This window comes from Nothobranchius furzeri, chromosome 14 (assembly GCF_043380555.1).
Source record: "Nothobranchius furzeri strain GRZ-AD chromosome 14, NfurGRZ-RIMD1, whole genome shotgun sequence".
NCBI classification, from domain to species: Eukaryota; Metazoa; Chordata; class Actinopteri; order Cyprinodontiformes; family Nothobranchiidae; genus Nothobranchius; species Nothobranchius furzeri.
This window is the reverse complement of record NC_091754.1, coordinates 581,902-602,445: the sequence shown is the minus strand read 5'-3', so window position 1 is coordinate 602,445 and position 20,544 is coordinate 581,902. Positions and strand designations below refer to the sequence as shown.

The 20,544-nt window shown below is 43.8% G+C and overlaps 2 protein-coding genes across 7 annotated transcripts in view; one reads left to right on the top strand and one right to left on the bottom strand.

The window, feature by feature from the left end:
- Positions 1–2,333: 2,333 nt before the first annotated feature.
- Positions 2,334–14,875, top strand: LOC107389369 (uncharacterized). Its single transcript, XM_015965485.3, has 6 exons — positions 2,334–5,112; positions 5,775–5,873; positions 11,864–11,920; positions 12,496–12,588; positions 13,838–14,023; positions 14,110–14,875. Exons 1-6 carry the CDS (start codon positions 2,530–2,532, stop codon positions 14,248–14,250), a joined length of 3,159 nt encoding a protein of 1,052 aa, XP_015820971.2. The 5' UTR covers positions 2,334–2,529; the 3' UTR covers positions 14,251–14,875.
- A 2,313-nt stretch (positions 14,876–17,188) lies between these two features.
- obsl1b (obscurin like cytoskeletal adaptor 1b) overlaps positions 17,189–20,544 on the bottom strand; it is a 48,377-nt gene continuing 45,021 nt past the window's right edge. For all 6 annotated transcript variants that reach the window (XM_070543891.1, XM_070543892.1, XM_070543894.1 and 3 more), the window contains 4 exons: positions 19,775–19,879; positions 19,315–19,581; positions 18,812–19,081; positions 17,189–17,621 (listed from right to left, as the gene is read on the bottom strand). In XM_070543891.1, the coding sequence (XP_070399992.1) occupies positions 17,611–17,621; positions 18,812–19,081; positions 19,315–19,581; positions 19,775–19,879 (653 nt within the window). In that variant the 3' untranslated portion in view covers positions 17,189–17,610. The remainder of the gene's footprint in view (positions 17,622–18,811; positions 19,082–19,314; positions 19,582–19,774; positions 19,880–20,544) is intronic.

Sequence of the window (20,544 nt, the reverse complement as noted above, 5' to 3'; positions counted from 1 at the left end):
ACCACAAACTTGTTTAATCACTTGAAAAGAAGGCATCCCAAACAATACAATGAGAGCCAGCTGGCAGCTAAAGCTAGAAAGCCTGCGGCTGCAGCGGCAGCGGCTAGTGCTTCTTCCAGGCAGCAAACGCTAACAGACACTCACAAAACTCACTCCCTACGACAGAGACAGCGGACGATGGAACAGCGTGACCGATGCAGTGACGTACCACTTGGTTAAAGATTTGTGTCCCGTGCCAACAGTAGGAGTGGGATTTAAGAACATGATAAAAACATTGGATCCGCGCTACGAGTTTTCCAGCCTCAAGTATTTTTCGAACTCCGCCATTCCACGCATGTACGCTGAATGCAAAGTGAGAGTTGCAGAAAATATTCAGAATACGCAGTTTTTTGCTACCACAAGCGATCTCTGGTCCAGCCGCACGTCAGAGCCGTATTTGAGCTTAACTATCCACTACATGAGCAACTGGGAGCTACATAGTATTTTGAACAAGTGAATGTTTGTACAATACGTTTGCAATTGACATGTTTGCACTTTAAATATGTTTACGATTTTAATTTATGTTAAGTTACTTGAAAAACGAGAAAAACTGATTTTTGTAATTGTTTCTCTCAGGGCTTTTATCATCTCTGGTGTGGGTTTAAAATATAAGTGTGTTAGCACTGTGCTGATTATCCCTAATATGAATAAATGTTTATTTATTCAATGTTTCTCTCCTTTAATAAGCAATTGAAGTTATGCTATTTATGGATAAAAAATCGTGATAAAATCAAAATTGTGATAAAATATTGGAAAAATCGTGATATTCTATTTTTGCCACATCGCCCAGCCCTAGTTTCCTACGTAAGATGTAGCTATTGATACTCTACACCTGCGAGCTAATACGGCAGCGCCGACAATCGAAACTGGACGACGGTCGGCAAAAAGCTCCAGAGTTGTTTAAAGTGGTTGCAGTAAAAATAGTTTACCACATGACGTAATTATTACTTCATTTCCACATAATGCACCTTTAACAATAGCCAGTTTTGCTCTAGAGACTTTGCTTGCTTCGGGTGACATCACCTGCCGGTAGGTTCTTTGCAATAAATTAATAGCTCAAACCAAATTACCTCTCTTATGGCATACTGTGGCAGTAGTGATGAAGAATATTTTTTTTAATAATTTGTCTTGGAACTATTAAATACTTCCCATGTTGGCCTTTTGGTAAATGAATGAATATGGTTGTCCAAGTCAATTCTCAGGATTTAAAACAACAAATTCTGCACGTGAAACGAAACTGATCCTGTCTGACTTCATCTGTCTGACTATTTTAGGACTGAAATGTCCTGCTGTGTTTTGCAATGCAATTCTTTTGAAATGTTTATAGTGTCCAAAACATTCAAGTGAATCAGAAAATAAATCAAATCCAAAACGGTAAGTAAAAATGTATGTGACCCTCAATTTTTCTAAATTTAGTGACATTTTCTGGCCTAAAGAAGCTTTGCAGCAGAGGCATTCTCAGCGGTCTCCCGTGCTGTCTCAGTCACAGACTCAGAGACTCCTTTGGTCAAAAATAACCTCCTGGTTGAAGAAAATGGTCTTTGTCAAATGCAAGTCCATCTCTGTTTTCCGTGTCCTATCGGTTGCTTCTCCTGCCCCTCCCTACCAATCGTCATGTCTGTACAGCTCGTGGTCAGCATGATTGTCAGTCTTCTGATTCATGAAACACATGTTTCAGTGGCTCAGAGCTTTTCATGTTTCCTCAAGCATCCCCCCCCCCCCCCCCCCCCCCGGCCCTTGACGTACAGCCGTGGTGAAAAGTACTCCATGTTCAGTCATCAATCAGGGAGTTACCAGAAGGATGTAAATGGTACAAATGCTTCAGAACTGCGTATCCGATCTGGAGACGGCTGTGTTGGCCTCTAAGAACTGTAGAAAATAACTTACCTAACAGTAAGTAGTTTGTGGTGGGGAAACTGTTTCCTGAAAGAAAGAAAGTGTTTAAATAAAAGGAAAGTTAAGATATCCCTGGAATTGGCTTGTTGTGAGAATGTTCGGAACGTTGGGCAGATGTTGAGCGTAAAACCAGAGACAGCTCATTTATCCACTACTGCACTGCAGTTTTAGGACGTTGGCACACGCTTTTCTGCTTAAACACAGCGTAATCTGGGAAACGACATGCCTGTGAGCTGCTATGGTGCTCAAGAGCTTCACAGGTATCAGTTTCAGATTTTTGCCTGAGTTCAGCCTTTTATAGAGATTTGATATTCCAGAAGTTATTTGTCACGTCTTTCCAAGCCCCCAAAATAAATTACTTGGTGTCTGGCAAAGGGTGGGTCGAGTCAAGTGCTGGTCTCAGTTTTGGTTGTGACGACCTGTCATGTCAACGTGTGTGCTGCTCCTGCTGCACTTACTCTCTCCAGTGGGCTCCGTGAAGTCTTCACTCCTGATGGACCACACAGCTGCCCGCCTGCTTGGACTCTGCGTGAACCGATGCACAGAGGAAAAGTTTTAAAGATCTGTGGTCCAGATTGAGAAGTTACTTCTGAGATGCATCTGGAGAACTCAGAGCAAGGGAAAGGCTCTGGAGAGGGGGTGCTGTCAACCGAAGCTATTCTTGCTGAACAATGCGTCGTCTCTAAAGTGGCAGAAGCTGCAGATTTGAGCAGCCCTCCGAAGGGAAGTGCTGAACTGGGCATAAAGGTCCTTGTGGAATACACGGAGCAGAGGGTCGGCGCAGAAATGGATCCTCCTCTTCTTTGTGTGGAGCCTGACAAGCCGAGCACCGATGAAACTGGACTCTACACAGAATGCAATGGACTTACCGAGCACTTTAGGGAATATCCTGCTTCTGATGGGCTTACTGAGTCTGATGATGATGATGATGATGATGCTACGAGGTTAAGCCAGCTATTTGATGAATGTACTCAGCCCTGTGAGTGTTTTAAACTTTGCAAGTCCTCTGGGCACTGTGCTGATCACAGCTTAGCCTCTAGAAGTATTCTTTGCAGTGAGCACTGTCCAGAACCCCTCCTATTATTTCCTCAATGTAAGCTCTCCAATCAACACTTGGAGTCTGAGGAATTTGAGCCACATGAACCGGAGGTGAACTGCAATAGTTCAAGGGAGACTGGAATGTCTGATTTCACGCCGGCGTGCACAGATCACCTGGAGCTGCTGCAACAGTACGAGCCATCGGATCAGGAATGTGACTCGTTTGACTCCGAGCAGGACGAGTCAACAGAGGACTCGGAGCAAAGTTTCTCACGTAACATCTCTGACTCAATGGAGTCACTGGACTGTTCTGCTGAACTGTGTGGGTGTGACGAAAGTCAGATGCAGCCTGAATACACGGATGATGAGGATGAGTCCTACGAAGCTGAAGAAAACAAGATGGCACTCACTGATGATGAATCCTTAATGTTATCGAAGGATGTGACTAATTTCACTGATGTTCCCTTTGAGAACGATGAAGAAGAAGAAGAAGAAGAAGAAGAAACTTCTCAGGAAAGTTCTGAAGCAGATGTATTCACAGATGCTGGCGAGTCATGTGGAAATGACGAGGATGAAGCAACTCAAAGGTGCCACTCTGGGAACAGTATAGAGTTCTGCAATGAGGAAGACAGTTTTTCAGAAAACTCTTCCCTAGACACCAAATCCTTTAAGTCTTGCCTTGATGACAGTTTTCCTTCTGATTCATCGGAGGAATCTGATAAAGCAGCTCAGGAGGATTCAAGCGACGAGCAGATGCGATGGGACTCTCTGAACGAGGACAGCGAAAGTAAACTGAAAAGCAACGAGAGCAATGGTGAACAGCAGAAAACACAAACTGTCGGTGCTGTCATTCAGGATTTCTTTGATTTCTTTGACAGAGCAGAGAGCTGTGGACACATGTTTGCACAAAAGCGACGTTACATCTCCTGCTTCGAAGGAGGAGATATTCACGCCCATCTTCATCTTCAAGAGGAGGGGCAGACGCCTACGGTCGAAACTGGGTCTGAACCCGAAGACGTGAAGGAGGAACTTGTTCCAAATGAAAATGTTCATTGTGACGATGAAACTGAAATCAGTACGCATGACATTGACACGAGTTCTGAAGATGCAGCTGAATATACAGTTAGGAAGTCATCACAGAAAGAAGCATATTGTGATTCAGAACATCAGTCAGATGACTGGACCATGAAATCTGAGTCAAGTTCAACAAAAGAGGAAGCTGAAGAAAATAAATCTGAGATCTTATCAGACATAGAGAAGAGTGAGGAGATGGAGGACAATGATCTAGAGAACAAGGAGGACACAGAAGACAATGACCGACAGAACTTTGAGGGGATGGAGGACAACGACTCCGAGAACAGGGAGGAGACAGAGGATAACAACATCTCTCTCCATGGTGAAGCTGCAGTGTTTGATGGCCACAGTTCTGACGTCTATGATGAGAAGGTCTCTCTGTGCTCTGGTGCTGGTAGTATGTTTGCACCGTGTGCCAACGAAATCTCAGTTGAGGGTGATGCTTATGAAGACAAGGTCTCTGCTACTGAGGACCACGAGTCTGTTGTTGATGCTTCTCCGACAGATCGTTTGGAAACGAGTGTCGATCTCAGAGATGACAGGAGAGAAAAGCCGGATCCGGAACACAACGACTTTCTTTCTTGTGCGGAAATGGAGCCTTACTGGGCGCTCATAGATCACGAAAACATTGTAGAGCTTTGTGAGTCATGTGTTGAGGATTACTATGCATATGAAATTAAAAGCATTCAGTTTTCTTGGCAACAAGCTTTAAATGGATTTATAATCAAAATCAGTCCAAATAAAGATGAAAAAGACGATGAAGATGTTTTCAGAGACGAGAAAGAAGATGCTCTTTCCTCTCTGAGAGAGAGTGAGTTGCAGGACGTTAAGGTCTGCCAAGAGGAGGACAAGTTGGCTGGATCTGGAACTACTGTTGTGGAAAACATGGAACAAGCCAACAGTGGGAGCTCAACAGAAATAAGTGCCCCTCTGGATGTAATACACAGCGTTGTGTCAAAGCACACCAGCGAAGCCACACAATCCAGGGATTCAGACGAGGAGCAGAGTGACGACGAGTCCATCGATTGCTGTGAATGCGACTACTGCATCCCACCAACGCAACAGGTACCACACACCTCTGTGTCAAAACAACAATACTGTCACTTCACAGATGCAGAAGTGCGTCTAACGGAGACTTAAAAACCCGATCCAATACTTGATGAAATTATTTCAAAAGGAGTTGACCCAACAACAGCTGATTGTATTTCCAGGCTCTTTGCCAGAACAGAACTTGAATTCAGCGATGTGGATGACTCATCTAGCTCCAAGTCGCATTTTAACTCCATATCTGTAAATTCAACTGAATCAGAGCAGTTTGTGTACTGGTAGCCATCTTGAATCTTCTCTTCCATCTTTCAACAACAAGTGATAATGAGCCTGCAGGACAAATCCCGAGTTCTATTTTTACATGACAGGCAATGTTTAATGTATCCGTGTGGGAGCAGCAACACGGACACCGAGCGCAGGCCCGCTGGGTCATGCTGGCTTGTTTTTAGAAGCAGAATCACATTAACAAGCTGTGATTGCTGCACACTTGCTGAAGCACACACGTGGAGGCGGAGCTTACACGCTCCATCAGCATGGCAGCAGCTGCATCCAGGGCTTACTGTAACCACTCAGAAACAAAATCAGTCACTTAAACAGGTTATCCCATAGGGATAACTGTTAAAGTTCATGGTATACTTCATTATGATTACATTATTCAGCCCTCTTCTGTGTATCTCCAGGTTCCTGCTACACCTCTTCTCTCACAAGTGACAACAGGTCAAGAGAAGATCTGCGTGGTCATAGATTTGGATGAAACTCTCGTGCACAGTTCATTCAAGGTGAGTCAGAGTTTTACTTGATGTTGATGTAGTATTTAGAGGACATACAATGAGGGAAGTCCCATATTATCGGCCAATATTGGCATTAGAATGTAATGTCAGAAATGATCAGCATCTTTGGCGACACCGCTTCCACAGCACATCAAACTGTTCTGCTACTTCTCCCACTCAAAACATAAACTACAAGTCACGTTAGGAGGAAGCTGGACCCAATGTGCAGACACCCAAAACGACACAGGGAGCAAGCAGTTGAGAAATGAATAATCCTTTATTTACAAGCATCAAAACCAAAATCCAGAAGGCTCGAAACACCAGGGAGGTAACTTAAACACAGAAATCACAGGAGGCTACGAAACACACTGACAGGAGACCATGAACAGACAAACACAGAAGACAAGACCGGGGCTTAGGCCTAGTCCACACGTAGCCGGGTTTTTTTTTAAAACGAATATCCGCCCCTCCAAAAACTTGCATCCACACCACCTCGTTTTAAAAACAAACTCTGTCCACACGTACCCGGATAAATACGTTGTTAAGGACATGCCAGACCTGTAGGTGGCAGTACTTCCCCCGTTCTTAACCTCGTCCTACGTCTGTGGTCTTCCGCAAGGAGCAGTAATTCTGCTTGCAAAAACAAACAAGCAGAAAGCGCTTGGACGATTGATAAAGCGAGAGCAGCTCTGAGGGCATCCATGCTGTCGGCTAGTGTAAACACAGGTCGCACACGTGATGTCAGCATTTTTCTGTCGCGGAAAGTGACGTTGCGGACCTTAAAACTCCGGTTTTGTCCGTCCACACGCAGACACCCAAAACGGAGAAAACGCGGATCTTCACTTTGGCCGGAGTTTTTAAAAAGATCCGTTTTCGTGTGAAAAAACTCCGTTTTCGTGTGGATGACAGGCCAAAACGTAGAAAAATATCTACGTTTTGGCAGATCCCCGGCTACGTGTGGACAGGGCCTAAATCAAACAGGGCTGAGGGGTTAAGGGAACTGGGAACAGGTGGGACTGATGAACTGAGAGGAGAAGCAGAACCAAGCAGGGAGGAAACCAGACCTCAAACCTGTAAAACAAAAGTTACTCAACCTAAACATTAGAGGAATAAGGACACATGGGGGCACTAAAGATAAATAAACCAATGACCTAAAGTGTTATAGAACAAAATACACTGAAAGGCTGGGGGATATTAATACCTGATCAAAGTAAATGACACAACAGGGAGGGGACGTCTGAGGGGACACAGGAGACGAGGACACGGAACGCGACACTAAGACGGATCTGAGGTCTAGTTTACGAGCCACTGGTGTTTGTTTGGCACCACTTGTGCCCTGTGAAGTGAGAGACTGTTAGGAATGTCTGAGGAAAATGTGATTCAGCTGCTGTTGGAGATTAAATAACTACAGCACGTTTTTTCTGTTGCCTAACTTAAATAGAAATAATTGCCACGTTTTAAGTTTAAAGCAGCAATCAGGAGATTTTAGTAGAAATCTGTTAAAGTGATTGTCTTGGCGTGTACAGTGATACAGTATATAATGGAGGCAATACATACATTTATGTATGTTCCCTGTTCCATATATGTGGACCATATATGGTCGTGTTATTTTATGTGCAATTTAATGCAGTATTTTTCAACCTTGGTCTGCAAGGCAGCGTGCCAATAGTCACACACACCTGGATTAATCAGTTTGTCCAATGATGTAAGACAGGAAATAAAAGAGCTGTGCTTAATTCAGGAAATAGTGAAGTTGTGCACAAAGCTCAGAAAGCACAAGTTTGTTTAAAAAAAAATAGCACAGCCCCACCAAAAATATTTTTCACCAGCCGCCACTGCAACTAATATTATTCAGTTTTCCTGTTTTATTTTGGTATTGTTGCAAATCAGTATGGGAATTTTAGCCCTTCCCTCCACCGGCTGTGAATGTGGTTGCGTAACGTAAAAGCAACATTTTACCCGCAAGCTCATTCCCAACCAGAAGCAACTCTGATGTGAAATGGGAGCGAAGGCGTTCTACCGATAGCTTATTATGATGATGTCACAAAATCACGTGAGAATTGCAACACCACGTGTGATTTCAGAAGTCCACACAATAACAAGCAAGGAGAAAAACAGCTGCATGTATCAAAACAGGTATGTGGTTTATTTTGTGTGCTGTTTGCGTCGGCTACGGGGGTTTAAACAGAAAATCACGTACGTTTACCTTCATGTGACTTTTATTTTGAATGTTTCCAGATGTGTTTTAAACTGATTTTGTGTTTCACTTCCTGTCTGACCTGATCTAAACTGCGGAGTGTAATATTTTTTGGAAGCTGGCATGTCAAAAATTGTCTTGCCAGGTAATGATAGCGTCCCCTTGCTTCCTGTATACTTTGCTGCCGGTGGACAGGAACTCATCCACACAGCTAATTGGAAACGTCCAGTATGGAGCATCGTTATGTAAACTGTGTTTATTATTAATAAAAAAAACAGTACCTTCTAATATATATATATATATATATATATATATATATATATATATATATATATATAAATATAAAAGAGGCGGTTCACCGTAAAATTATGTTTTAATGAATATTTCTGATTATTTTAATTGGTCATTTTTAGTTGTTCATGCAGGCTGAACATTAAAATAGTCTCCTACACCTACATTACTCCTGCATTAGCTTCTGATAGAATAGTTGGTGAAACTCTAGGATCTGAGCGTTGCTCTTGTTAACCATGAAGGCCAGATGTTTAAATATGAGGAATTAAGACTCCAAATCCTAACGTGAAACTGGTGCACTACTGTTTTTCTCTATACCCAGGGTACGACTTACAAGACATTCAGATAGCTGTTATTTGTTTTAAAGCTTTCTAATTAGAAACCTTAAATTCATCCATCCATCCTTTCATCAGTCCATTCTCTTCCACTTACACGGGGTCGGGTCGGGGGGGCAGCTGCCTAAACAGAGAGACCCAGACTTCCCTCTCCCGTCACTTGGCCCTGCTCCTCCGGAGGATCCCAAGGTGTTCCCTGGCCAGCCGTGAGACATAGTCCCTCCAACGTGTCCTGGGTCTTCCTTTAGGTTTACTCCCGGTTGGACGTGCCCAGAAAACCTCACCAGGGAGGCGTCCTGACCAGATCCCCTAGCCACCGCAACTGGCTCCTCTCGATGTGGAGGAGCAGCGGGTCTACTCCGAGCCCCTCCCCGATGACCGAGCTTCTCACCCTATCTCTAAGGGAGAGCCCAGACACCCTTCAGAGAAAACTCATTTCGGCCGCTTGTATCCGCGATCTCGTTCTTTCGGTCTCTACCCAAAGCTCGTGACCATAGGTGAGGGTAGGAACATAGATCGACCGGTAAATCGAGAGCTTCGCCTTCTGACTCAGCTCTCTCTTCACCACGACAGACCGGTACAACGCCCGCATCACTGCAGACGCAGCACCAATCCATCTATCGATCTCACGCTCCAGCTTTCCCTCACTCGTGAACAAGACCCCGAGATCTCCTCCACTTGGGGCAGGACCTCATCCCTGACCTGGAGAAGGAATTTTATCCTTTTCTGACTAAAAATAATCCCTGAATTGAAACAGGAAAATCTGAACAACACACCTGCATCTAAAGTCATCCACATTCTGCTGAAAGGGCCAAAAGCACAAAAGCTCTTCCCACATATTCTGCCCCGTTATTTAACTAAAACCCAAATGTTTGTGTTTGATTTTTAAACATATATGATGCTCAAAACATATCTCAAATATAATATATAAATATGTAGAAGTGCATGTGGACAACTATGATAAGTTAATTTAAAAATGCTTAAGTCAAATTCCAACACTGCGGTGTTCAACCACTCTGAAGTCACAGGCTGTCCTGCAGCGTGCCACAGGATCGCGCTGTTAGCGGAGTGTAAAGAAGGCCAGCATGTATAGAGTCCACATCCGTCACCAGGGAGCTTAAAAAGTCATTATTACTTTGACACGTCAACTAAGATTAGCATTAGGCAGCACAGTCTGGAGGTCGGGAGCAGACAGTGCATCTCCAATAAGACATCATTTATTTATTGATTTAAAGATAAAGTTATTAAATATCTGTAGGAACAAATGTATTTTAGATGTTTGTATGGTTGAGTACTAAAGGTTCAATGTTTAAATGTGAAACAGAGATACGAGTTTGATGAGTCAGGAGAAAACGCACATCTGAGACACATAGGACTCTCATAAACAGTAAAGCTAAAGGGGTGATCCATAGATATTTCCATCCATGCAGATGTGTCACACAGGCAAGCTAAGGTCACTTAGAGGTCATGGCATTCAATCAGCAATGAAAAGGCTTTTTTATATGTGCATATAATGGAAACAATCACCGTTGGCCAAAGTTTCCAAGACAGAATAAGGAACAAATCACTGCAAAGCACAAAATACCAGGAGACAAGAAAAAAAGGTAAAATGTCAACCAACAAACCAAAACGTGTGTGTGTGTGTGTGTGTGTGTGTGTGTGTGTGTCCACGCTGTCTTCTCAAAGCCCAGAAGACGGCTGCTCACACTGATCCAGGTTCTGTTGGAGGTTTCTTCCTGTTTAAGACATGTTTTCCTCTCCACTGTCGCCATGCTTGCTCAGTATGAAGCCTGCTGTAAAGTTTCTGACACAAGTCAGTGACTTGATGCGATCTGCTGGATTTCCTGAAGCCCGGACCTCACTGTGTGTTATTCGGCTATCGCACAGGCCTGTTAACGTCACCCTGTGAGAGCTGTAGCGATGTGGCACGTGGTACGGTCCAAGATGTTAGTGAGCCAAACTGCACCACGTCTCGCTCTGGTAGGACGCGCTAAAGTCACAAGTCCACCCGTCGAAAAGCTCGCGTCACTAACAGCCGACAGATAACCAAAGAATAGTGCTGAAAAGAGAAAAAAGGGCTGTCGTTAACGCTTCTCTCCAACAGGTCCACATGTTCCTGAGTGCAGCTTCCCTTGTTGCTGATGTTTCTAATTTTGCTCTCATCACTAATTGTTCGCATCACTCCCCGGGTGTTTTTTCATTGGTCGGTTGCAGACGGGGTTTCGAGCAGTGCTTGAAGACTGTGGGAGGCTGACTTTGATTGTGAGCGTGCTCAATAAGCGGTCGCTGAGCTGAACTGGACGGCCACAGACTTTCAAATAATCCTCACATTCACCGTTTTCTATCTCGATTCTGTTCACGACGAGGGATTTGTCCAGGATGAGTGGAAAGTGCACAGTGTGGTCCGGCTTTCATAGTGAACTGAACTCAACTGGAATGTTTACTTGGATATTTGTTTTGAGACGACTCGTGAATCTGTAAATAAACTGAACTGAACTGAACTGAATCTGCACCCCATCAGACCTTAGCAGCCAAATTAAACTCACAGGTCCAAACTATCAGTACATTTTTACACGTTTCTCTGAACTCTGGACTCACCGGAGCTCCAGACCCAAGACTCGATAAGCGTCCTGTATGTACGCCCTGGCGGGCTGTGTCGAGGGACAATGGTTTCCCAAATTTTGGCCAAGCTTACGTGACTATTTTGACCTCCGAGCCTTGAGAGGGTTTGAAGCAGAGCTGCCTGGAAGTTCGAACACCGATCTACAGGTGGTGTTAGAGTTCGGGGAAACGCCTCATTTTTCTGTACAGTCTCACTAAATTGAGTGTATTTAATCTCTCGCGTCCTCGTCCTCCCTCAGTGCATCTTTCAGATCAAATCGTAGATGTGGTAAAAGAATTATTTCTTGCATTACCTCATGGAGTCACACTTCAGCTCACAGGCCCTACTTAGCTCCCACTTCCAGTGAAACCAATGTTCGAGAAGCTTATTTCAAATAATAAAAGTTGTCTCAGTAAATCGAGTACGTTTGGGGACTTAGCACTTCCTTCAGCGCCTGTTTCACTGTTTTTGTGATTAGTGGCCTAGTTTTTAAACACATAGAACAAATGGTTTTATCACCATTTAACTGAAAATGTGTTCTTATTTTAAAACTAATTTGCTTACCGCCCAACAGCCTCTGAACAATGCAGACTTTATCATTCCAGTGGAAATTGAAGGAACGCTGCACCAGGTGAGCAATGCATGCATTTTAAACTATAGATAGCAGGTTTACTGCTGGACTCTTCATGCTCGCTCACATATTCACAGCTAGCTTGATCAGATCTATACATCATTTACAAGCGCTATAAACCCTCTAGCTTATATATTAAAACGATTTGAGTGAATTTGTTGTTCCATCAGCCTGACAGAGTTGTGCTCCTCTCTGTTGATGGCTCCAAGCAGCAGGTGCCTATTTCAGTGTCCTGACAAAATAAGAAGAGCCTGGCAGGCTTCTCAGAAATACTGCTCATCAATCTCGACCTGTATCTCATATTAGACCCAGCTCCATCAGCGCCCGCTGGCAGGCCTGCAGGATTCAAACGCTGACCGCAGTCGGTTGTGTTTGAGTTTCCAGAAGGTGGAAGAGCGTTGTTCCTCAGAAGGGCCTGGGTCTGCTTCAAGTAATCCAGGATGGGCTTGTAAAAGTGGGGAAAGCCTTTTCTGGAGGACTTGGTTCAGAAACAAGGCTGCAGACATCTCCACATTAGCCGGAATCTCTTTTCCTCCTGACTGAGTTCACGCTGTTGATCTTGTTTTCTCTTGCAGGTGTACGTCCTAAAGAGACCCCATGTTGATGAATTCCTAAAGAGAATGGGGGAACTATTTGAGTGTGTTTTGTTCACTGCGAGCTTATCCAAGGTTAGTTTTTGGTTGCTTTTACTTTAAAGTTTTTCTGCAAACCATGTGCGATTATGTTTTTTATGCATCAAATTCAGAACCCATAAAACGATTGTGCATGGGATAGAACACCTGCATACTGATACTACCTGTGTTTTTCACACAAAGTGTTGACATGTTGGTGGTGGTCAGAGGGGCCGACGGCGCAAACGGCAGCCTGTCAGACCGCCCCAGGGCGGCTGTGGCTACAAAGTAGCTTACCATCACTGACAGTGTGTGAATGTGAGCGTGCATGAAAGCATCATTGAGTGTCCTAAAAAGCGCCATATAAGTTCAATGTATTATTATTATTATTATCCACCTTATCTTAGCACATGTTTTCTATAAGAACATCCATCCATTGTCTGAACCCGCTTGTCCATGCAGGGTCGCGGGGGGCTGGTGCCCATCTCCAGCAGTCAGTGGGCAATCAGGCGGGGTACACCCTGGACAGAGAGCCAGTCCATCGCAGGGCAACACAGAGACACACAGGACAAACAACCATGCACACACACACACACACACACCTAAGGACAATTTAGACCAGTCAACCTAACAGTCATGTTTTTGGACTGTGGGAGGAAGCCGGAGAACCCGGAGAGAGCCCACACATGCACAGGGAGAACATGCTAACTCCATGCAGAAAGATCCCAGGCCGGGAAGCGAACCCAGGACCTTCTTGCTGCAGGGCAACCACTCTAACCACTGCGCCACTGTGCAGCCTCTATAAGAACCGTTTTTCTGATTAGTATTTTTTCCAGCTTCAGAAATGAAACCTACGATTGTCCCTCACGTCCTAAACCGCAGAACGGACTTCAATGTTCCAAGTTACAGTTTCATAGAAATTTACTTTTCCATTATTTTAAGGAAATCAAAATTAGCACAGAAAATATGTCTGACGGTGCATTTTCTCTTCATATTATTCTTTTTTTTTTACATTTAAAGATCTGAAAAAAAAAGTGGGAGCTGCTTAGACTACAGTTAAACTTTCTAATTAATTTGGTTCCTGTTGCTTCTTTTTCTTGTTTGTATCTTATATCTAAGCATGAAAACAGCACATTTTGCTTTAGATAAATGTGTTTCTCACCGAGTGGGAGTAACTCGGCCATTGGATCCTGTGTGCTGGAGCAGGGGAACATCTAAAATGTTCAGAAACATCACGGTGTAGGATTAGACACCAGTGATCTGGTTGGTATTGTGTTTTTACCAGTTTTACTTCCTGTCCCTGCAGTATGCCGACCCTGTGTCGGACCTGTTGGATAAATGTGGGGCTTTCCAGAGCCGACTGTTCAGGGAAGCATGTGTCTTCCACAAAGGGAACTACGTCAAAGACCTGAGCCGTTTGGGAAGAGACCTCAACAAGGTTATAATCATCGACAACTCTCCAGCCTCCTACGTCTTCCATCCAGACAACGCGGTACGTTGTTTATGTTTTCTACTATCACTGATGTTAGTACAACGAGACATTCTGGATGTAAACAGCCCCCTGTTTTGAACCTGCAGGTTCCCGTAGTTTCCTGGTTTGATGACACATCGGACACCGAGCTCCTTGATCTTATCCCCTTCTTCGAGAGACTCAGCAAAGTGGACGACATCCGTGATGTTCTCAAAGAGCAGAAGACTTTAAATTCACAGGATGTTTGAGTTAAAAATCACCAGCGACTGTTGTCACGGGGCCATGGAGGCTGGTGAGCTGAAGGCTCCGTAGCGCTTCCCACTACAAGGACCATGCTTTAAAACAAGACGCTCATAATCTTACATCATGTTGGATAAATTCATCCGTTACTTTTGTAAGCGAGACAGAGACTGAAGAGACTCCACAGCTTCTGCAGACACGTGTAGCGGTGCAGCGAGTGTGTTGTTGTTGTTATGTGACAGCTCTGACCTTTGTAAGTGTGCTGCGCAGTTAGATTGTGCGAACAGTTGCTCTGCCATCCACACATACCCCGTCTACAAATGAACCACCATTAGTCTGGTGAGTGTTCCTAAAGCATTTGTGTTGTAGAGCTGTTAACACTTCCACGCAGAAAATCACACATCATCAGGGGCGTCTCTTTAATCCTGCTAACTCCCAAAAATCTGCAAAAGATGCATTTTAAATATACTGGAAAGAATTGTTCCGCAGAGTAGCTTGAGAGACTCCTCCCGTCGTGTAGTTAATGCACACATGCATTATTCCCTCTGTGTGTGAGGTCATCATTTGTTGATGCATATGGTAAACGCACAGAGCAAGGATAGATTTACAAAAATAAATGCTAAATCTCCACATTCAGTGTCTTACCCTGGCTTTCTACTGGAAACGTGAGCAGGGTGCGATGTTAAAGAGGCATTTTACCCACAAGCTCCCCTCCCACTGGGAGTGTTTCAAATGTGAGAGAGTCCCATGCAGCTGGTCCCGAAGGGTCATGAAATGACCAAAAAATAGCAAGACCACACGTGATTCTGGCAGTTCATGCAATAAAAAGCAAGCAGAAAGATGGCAGCATGTATCCAAAACGTTTAGTGGTTTTGTTAACCTTGGAGGTTTCACAGGTAAGGACATGTGTTTGTTACCTGTTAAGTAACTGGAAATCTGCATGCGACTTTTATTTTGAAAGTTTCCATATGGGTTACACTGCTCTCATGTTTGACTTCCTGTCTGCCCTGATCTGATCTGCTGAGCTTGATGCTTTCTGGAAGCGTAGCGCTTAAAAAAAAGACTAGAAGCATAAGCAAAGTGTCCCAACTCTGCTTCCAGAACAACGGTGGAAACACGCCGATGCGCTGTAACCGTAAAGCCTAATTTATGCTTCAGCTGCGTCGGTACGGAGACAAGCAACGCCATTAATCCGTCTTAATCCGTCATTGCGTGGGCTCTCCAGCAAGCAGGCCCGCAAGGATAGACGGAGTTGAGCCCACTTTTCTAAACATCTGTTGAATGAGACTGAGAACGCAAGCCTGTGATTGGTCAGGACACCGCTTCCTTAAAATTTGTCAACAGCACAGTCATTTCCCCCTCAAAGATAATAAAGAGATCTGAAGATACAGAGCAGCTTGAACAACGCCTGGCAGAAAAACCCATGACTGAAGGAGTAATGAGATATGCAGCAAGTGTTTTATTCGTGCCTGGAAATGACAGGAAACGCGGGTTTAAAGGTGGCGAGCGCATCAAGAAGTGAAGGAGAATGAGGGACAAGTGTGTCTGTTAAAAGTCTCTGAAATACAAAAAACACAATCTTGGATCGGATACGTGACTGTTATGGTGGCAGGATGTCCCAGGAAAGCATTGCACCCTCTGGTGTCCTGGAGGGGAATTGCTTTCCAATACCCCCCCCCCCCCCCCCCCCCCCCCCCAGGTGATGGAGAAGTCTGATGGTAAAAAGGGTCTGCCAAACCGTGCGCGTCTCTCCCTCACAAAGCTGATGAAGTACAAATCAGGCCTAAATAACTGCTGCAAACCATGTTTTACAGACATTATGCAATGTGCATCATAAGGCTGGGTAAGTTTAGCTCCTTTTTCCTACAAGAAACTCTTTCATGTGGACTTGAAGTGAGTGAAAAGGAATGCACTTGGAACGGGACGAGTCATCGATTTCTTACATGGTTGTTTGTACGGAATTCTTTGGCCATTCACAAACAAAATACAGCATGTTTGGTCCCTCCGGTGGTTTTGGCTAGCCAAGAATGTTGCCGAAAGTGATGCTGGTGTAAATGTTTAAAAAATAACTTGCAACAACTACCATGAAATGTGGGAGACATGTGAAGACTAGCCGTTAGCTCATCAATCAGCTAAATAATGATATAATAAATCTGCAGTGTGAGAAACAACGTAAACCCGTTAAAGTTCAGGAATTATTGTAATTATAAAGTTTTAAGTTTAAAGAAATCATTTTGATCTTTTCTCAGATCTACCTTTTGTTTTTGATGCTTTTTTTGTTTATAGTTGCAGCTCCGCTTCCTAGTTTGGTTTTAATGCGCACAAGGACTCCTCCTTTTGGCAAAGCTCTGTATATTAATTCTCTACGGGTACATGTGATCCTCGAGTGTGGATATTTGAGTGGATTTGGATGTGATTGTGATACTAAGAGCGTTTGTAATTTATTTTAGTTTGAAGGAAAAAAAACCTACATGTGAAAAAGCATTAAGTGTTTTGAAAACTGAATTAACTTTTTTTTCAAGACAAATTGTGATTTGAGAAAAGAAAAAAAGGTAAACTAACAACTCACAAAAGTCAAAAAAAGAACATTTCTTGAGAATAAATAAAGCATGATTTATTGAAGTGGGACATTTTGTCTCCACGGCGCTCGAGCTGATCAGAAATCTTACAACACAACTGGAAACATGAAAAAATGGAAAACATTTGCATTTCCATGCACATCAAGCCCAATAAAGGATTTAATGAAGTACTTAATTAAAATCAAGCAACCTTTGATTAATTATCAAGGTGATCAAGTATTTTTAACCTATCGCTGAACTAAACTCAGTTTTGGCCCAACGTATTTACATTACAAGCCCCATGCTGACAGATAGAAACATGTCAGAAACATCACAGATTCTTTACAAGACGATAAAAACACACATTAACTGTTGGAGTTGGATTTTCTTTGCTTCAATGACCAATAGTTTAATGATTCATTCAAACACAACAATGTAAGCCAAGGTTTACTAGACTACATTTATTTAAAAAAGGTCCAATGCAGCCCCCCCCCCCCCAAAAAAAAAACTTTTACCAGAAAAAAAATTTAAAATAGCAGAAAGCCTGAAAAACATCATATTAGTGACTCAAATGGCAAATTTAGCCATATTGTTATTCTACATGTAGATTATGTTGACTTAAATGGACATTTTTATTTATTTACTGATACTATTCATGCTAAGTCATGCTTACAGTAAAATCACACCAACGGGCTGTCGTTCACACTGAAACAGCCCCGTTTAAGCCACATCTATAGACACGGTTTAAAGTAAATGAGCATAAGAACAATACTAACAGTCGACCAGGTGGTGGCGCTACATGGATGCATCTCAGTGATCACCTGCGACAGGAAGAAAAGTTAGAGAAGGTTTAAGAAATGTAAGTGTATTTTCGTAAAAACACATTTGCAGTGAGCTCTGGTATAAATGAATGCCGTGTGAGTCGATCTGTGGGGGGGGGAGCCCTGGCGCTCCTGTTTTAGGAACTAGAAGTGAGCCAGTGGAGTGGTGAGCAGAATTTAGCAGGATTTTGGGACTTACTTCCTGATATTCACACATCCCTCCTCTAATTGGCTAACAGCAACACGACTACACCACTGACTCTGCTCACTCTGTGGAGCCTGGGGGACCACTTTGTAAAGCTGCTGATGCTAACGGTTAGCTTCTACTAGCCCAGACTGGTCCGTATGTATTGTAAACGAGGTAGGATGGAAGTTGTTTTTGTTTTTAATAAAATGAATCCAAACGAATCAAATGTTCTGTTAAATAAATGAAATTTGTGCAACCAGAGCATTTTACTTTTGTATAACTTGTGTCACGACTTCATCAGAGAAATAAAGAGCAGCTCAAAGCGTTGCTGCGTGACATCTCCAGATTACAAGCCCCTGCAATGACGAGCGGTTCACTATCTGGGTCAGATGATCGAAATAAACCCCTGTTCAGTTCAAAGCCAACATCATAAATCTAAAGATAGGTCACTATCCTGCACAGAGGGTTCTGGGGTTGTTGCCTAACCTGACTCATGGAGCAGAACTATAAACACCATATGATATTTACAGAATGTAGCTCCCCTGGTGTGTTAACCATTGAATGGATTATTGGTCTATGTGCCACATGTGCAGCGCCGAGCCAGAGGACATTCTTCAGCCTATTATCGCTGCTTGTTTCCTGATTTCTTGGACACATTTGTTTAATTTCTGCTTGTTTTTATGTCCAGTTCTAGTTAATGCACTTTTGAAATTGGTACAACTCCTAAAACTTGATTCCAGTCAAGAGGCAAACTCAGGACTTTGCTAATATCGCCACCTAGTGGTTACAATTGTCCTTACAACAGAAACCTGAATCTTTCCAACTTTAAATTCACAGCAAATTATTTAATAAAGGTTTTACTGAGTGTAAAAAATAAAAGGTGAACATAGTTATATCTTACTTAATTTTGGGGACGTCTGTTTTAAAGCTGATCGCTATTCAAGTTTAATAACAGAACATTTTTGGATAATTAAAAAAATAATGAAATAAAATGTCATCTCACTGGTTACTCGAAGCTGAGCTCTACTCGTTGCTTTCCCAGACGTGAACGCCACCTCGCCGCTCATGTTCGGGCTGGTTTGCCGCAGGGTCAGCCTGTGGACCGTACCCGTCTTCTCCAGTCGGACCCGGGGACCTGACTGCAGGGGCTCCCCGTTCAGACTCCACACCGGGGATCTCAGGACGAGGTCTGAGACCTCACATTCGAAGCAGGCGTCATCAGGGGCAACGACTTCCACATCTCTGAGCTCTCGCAACATCAAAACCGACTGGGCTGGGGAAGCACAGAGAAAAGTACAAGTCAACCTGTGCAACCTGGCCATCTTTATTGGTTTTGTGTCACACAGTGTTTCTCTTGGAATCTGTGCATCTCTTTGGTTAAAAAGATGAAGCAACAGGTTGGCAGAGGAAAGCAAACGCCATTAGAACACATTTGAACATCCTCGTTTGCTAACATGAAGTTGATGAAATAAAACTACATGCTGCTAAAATCCTAAACATTCTTACCCTCCACTGTGAGTTTTGCAGAGCATGTGTACTCTCCAACCTGCACACTGTATGTGCCCTCGTCCTCCAGCGCCACCTGCTGAATGATCAGTTTACGGTAACAGCCCTCACTGCTGATCTCAAAGCGTTCAGAGGGCAGGATGACATTGCAGCCTTTGTACCAGCGGATGCTACACCTGGGATTAGACACCGTGCAGTCCAGGATGACGCGGCTCCTCTCAAGGGCTGCCTTATCCTGCAGAGGCTTCACTATGTTCATAGGAAGTTCTGAAAGAACATTTGAGGGTGTGAGTCAGGTGGTGCTGAAATAGGAGCTTCACCAGGATGACGATGTGCAGATTTGTCCAGAATAAATAGAAACTGCTTTAAAGAAACATTCAGTCTAAAGGAGAACTAACACAGTTAAGATCATGTTTGTATAATTCTTGTCCAATCTCTATAAATGAGTTATTTTTGATACCTTCCACATCCAAATAAGCAGCAGACTCAACATTTCTGGCCACAAACTTGACCTCTCCGGAGTCCTCTGCATGCACGTTGCACATGAGAAGAAAATGTTTTTTGCCTGAAATAAGAAAAGGAAAAATTCTGAAATAGGGAACTGTATCAGTCAATAATTTTGTACACAACAATTTAATAAAAAATGTGGTTAACTTAATTGAAAAATTACAAAAAAACATAACAGAAACATAAAAATCTGACAAATGTATGTCCATCCATCCATTTTCTTCCGCTTCTCTGAAGTCGGGTCACAGAGGCAGCAACCTAATGGGCCATTCCCATCAGTACCGGGTCGGCCCGGGCCGGGTAGCCCCAGTCGGCCCCAGCCTGGCCCGGTTGATTCCACACAACCTTGCCTTAAGCCCATGTGGGCTGATTCTACCCACCAATCAGAGGCTTGCTCTAATGGAAGGTGTGAATTTGCTGTCAGCAGTGGGTGTGTTGGCCCTGGTCGGCCTGAAGCAGACCCCCTCGAGAAGAGGGCTGAGAATGAGCCTTGGTTGGCCCGGAAAAGTACCAGGCCACCCAGATATGTAAACAACCTACGCTACCCGGCCCGGGCCGACCCGGTACAGATGGGAATGGCCCATAAGTCAAGAGGATGAGACTTCCCTCTCCCCAGCCACTTGGGCCAGCTCTTCCCATCCTAAAGCGTTCCCTGGCCAGGTGAGAGTCCCTCCAACGTGTCCTGGGTCTCGCTTTAGGTCTCCTCCCGGTTGTACATGCCCG

Excerpts from the sequence above, each read along its gene's own strand:
- LOC107389369 (XM_015965485.3), top strand. The coding sequence starts at position 2,530 with ATGCATCTGGAGAACTCAGAGCAAGGGAAAGGCTCTGGAGAGGGGGTG. Across the intron at positions 11,921-12,495 it reads TTGAAGGAACGCTGCACCAG|GTGTACGTCCTAAAGAGACC; the intron begins GTGAGCAATGCA and ends TTTCTCTTGCAG. Across the intron at positions 12,589-13,837 it reads TCACTGCGAGCTTATCCAAG|TATGCCGACCCTGTGTCGGA; the intron begins GTTAGTTTTTGG and ends CTGTCCCTGCAG.